Source organism: Octopus bimaculoides, chromosome 26, assembly GCF_001194135.2.
Source record: "Octopus bimaculoides isolate UCB-OBI-ISO-001 chromosome 26, ASM119413v2, whole genome shotgun sequence".
Classification (NCBI taxonomy): Eukaryota; Metazoa; Mollusca; class Cephalopoda; order Octopoda; family Octopodidae; genus Octopus; species Octopus bimaculoides.
This window is the reverse complement of record NC_069006.1, coordinates 20,224,379-20,226,108: the sequence shown is the minus strand read 5'-3', so window position 1 is coordinate 20,226,108 and position 1,730 is coordinate 20,224,379. Positions and strand designations below refer to the sequence as shown.

Sequence of the window (1,730 nt, the reverse complement as noted above, 5' to 3'; positions counted from 1 at the left end):
TTGGTAGATGGAAACTGAAAGAAGCCCATCGTATATATGTATATATATTTATATGTATGTGTGTATGTGTTTGTATGTCTGTGTTTGTCCCCCCAACATCGCTTGACAACCGATGCTGGTGTGTTTATGTCCCCGTAACTTAGCGGTTCGGCAAAAGAGACCGATAGAATAAGTACTAGGCTTCCAAAGAATAAGTCCTGGGGTCGATTTGCTCGACTAAAGGCGGTGCTCCAGCATGGCCACAGTCAAAAGACTGAAACAAGTAAAAGAGTAAAGAGTATAGTGGATATAGTGATGGTGGCTTTGTGCAGGTTAAAACAAGCCTTTTTCTCCATTTCAGGTACCCTCTGGGTACGGTGATGGTGGGTTCATGCCTTATGGCATCTCCGGAATGTTGTCTGGGGCTGCTACATGTTTCTATGGATTCATTGGATTTGACTGTATTGCTACCACAGGTGAGTTACACTTGAGTCTGTTATCATTACTCGTGAGTTGCACTTGAGTATGGTGTTATTCCTGATGAGTTACACTTGACACTATTATCATTATTTGTGAACTACTTTTGAGTTTGATGTTATTGTTAGTAAGTTACACTCGAGTGTATTCCTATTACTGATGAATAACACTTGGGTCTATTCTTATTACTAGTGAGTCACACTTGGGTTCATTCTCATTACTGATGAATTACACATGAGTTTGTCCTTATCCCAGCTGAGTTACACTTGAATCTACTCACCACTGGTGAGTTACACCTCAGTCTATTCTAATTATTGATGAGTTACACTTGAGTGTATTCTCATTAGACACACACATATGCAAATGAAGACTGAAACACATGACCATATATACACATGCTTCAGTTCACACAAGGACACATATGGAGACACATGTCCACACATATGGAGATACACATCCATACATACAGACACAGTATATAGTCACAAAATCCATGCGCACACACACACACATACACTCAGACATGCACAGACAAGGAGACAGAGGTACACACACACACACATGCAAACACACACACAATTATACTGAACATGTGTCAACTTGGCAGTCCCCTACAGCTTTGGATAAAACATGGTGAGAGAACATAGCTGAACCCAGATATCAATATTCAGTTCTCTGAAACAATTTTTAACCAAGCACAGACTGAAATTGTGGATCAAGTTTTGGCCATGGCAAGCAAACACCTGTAAGAGTCTGGCTCAGGACTATCAAAAAGAAACTGTCAAATTAGTGATTTAACTTCAAGAGACATACCAAGGGAGACAAATAATGACATCACAGATTTGGCTGCATTTGTCTTTTCACACAAACATTTATGTGAATTATAATTATTACTTAAGTCTGGCAATACACTTTTCTTCAATTCATCATCATCATCATCGTTTAAACGTCCGCTTTCCATGCTAGCATGGGTTGGACGATTTGACTGAGGACTGGTGAAATCAGATGGCAACACCAGGCTCCAATCTGATTTGGCAGAGTTTCTACAGCTGGATGCCCTTCCTAACGCCAACCACTCAGAGAGTGTAGTGGGTGCTTTTACGTGTCACCCGCACGAACGCCAGTCAGGTGGTACTGACAACAGCCACGCTCAAAATGGTTTATTTTATGTGCCACCCGCACAAGAGCCAGTCCAGGAGGAACTGGCAACAATCTCGCTCGAAAATCCTACGAAGGCCAGTCAGGCGGTACTGGCAACGGCTACGCTCAAAATT

The 1,730-nt window shown here is 41.7% G+C and overlaps 2 protein-coding genes across 2 annotated transcripts in view; one reads left to right on the top strand and one right to left on the bottom strand.

Annotated features, from left to right (window-relative positions):
* LOC128250925 (plectin-like) overlaps positions 1–1,730 on the bottom strand; it is a 59,356-nt gene that overhangs the window by 11,005 nt on the left and 46,621 nt on the right. The gene's annotated exons all lie outside the window — the stretch shown is intronic.
* The window catches only part of LOC106868380 (cationic amino acid transporter 2), a 13,049-nt gene that overhangs the window by 3,767 nt on the left and 7,552 nt on the right, over positions 1–1,730 (top strand). The window contains exon 6 of the mRNA XM_052976925.1: positions 341–455. Coding sequence (XP_052832885.1) covers positions 341–455 — 115 coding nt within the window. The remainder of the gene's footprint in view (positions 1–340; positions 456–1,730) is intronic.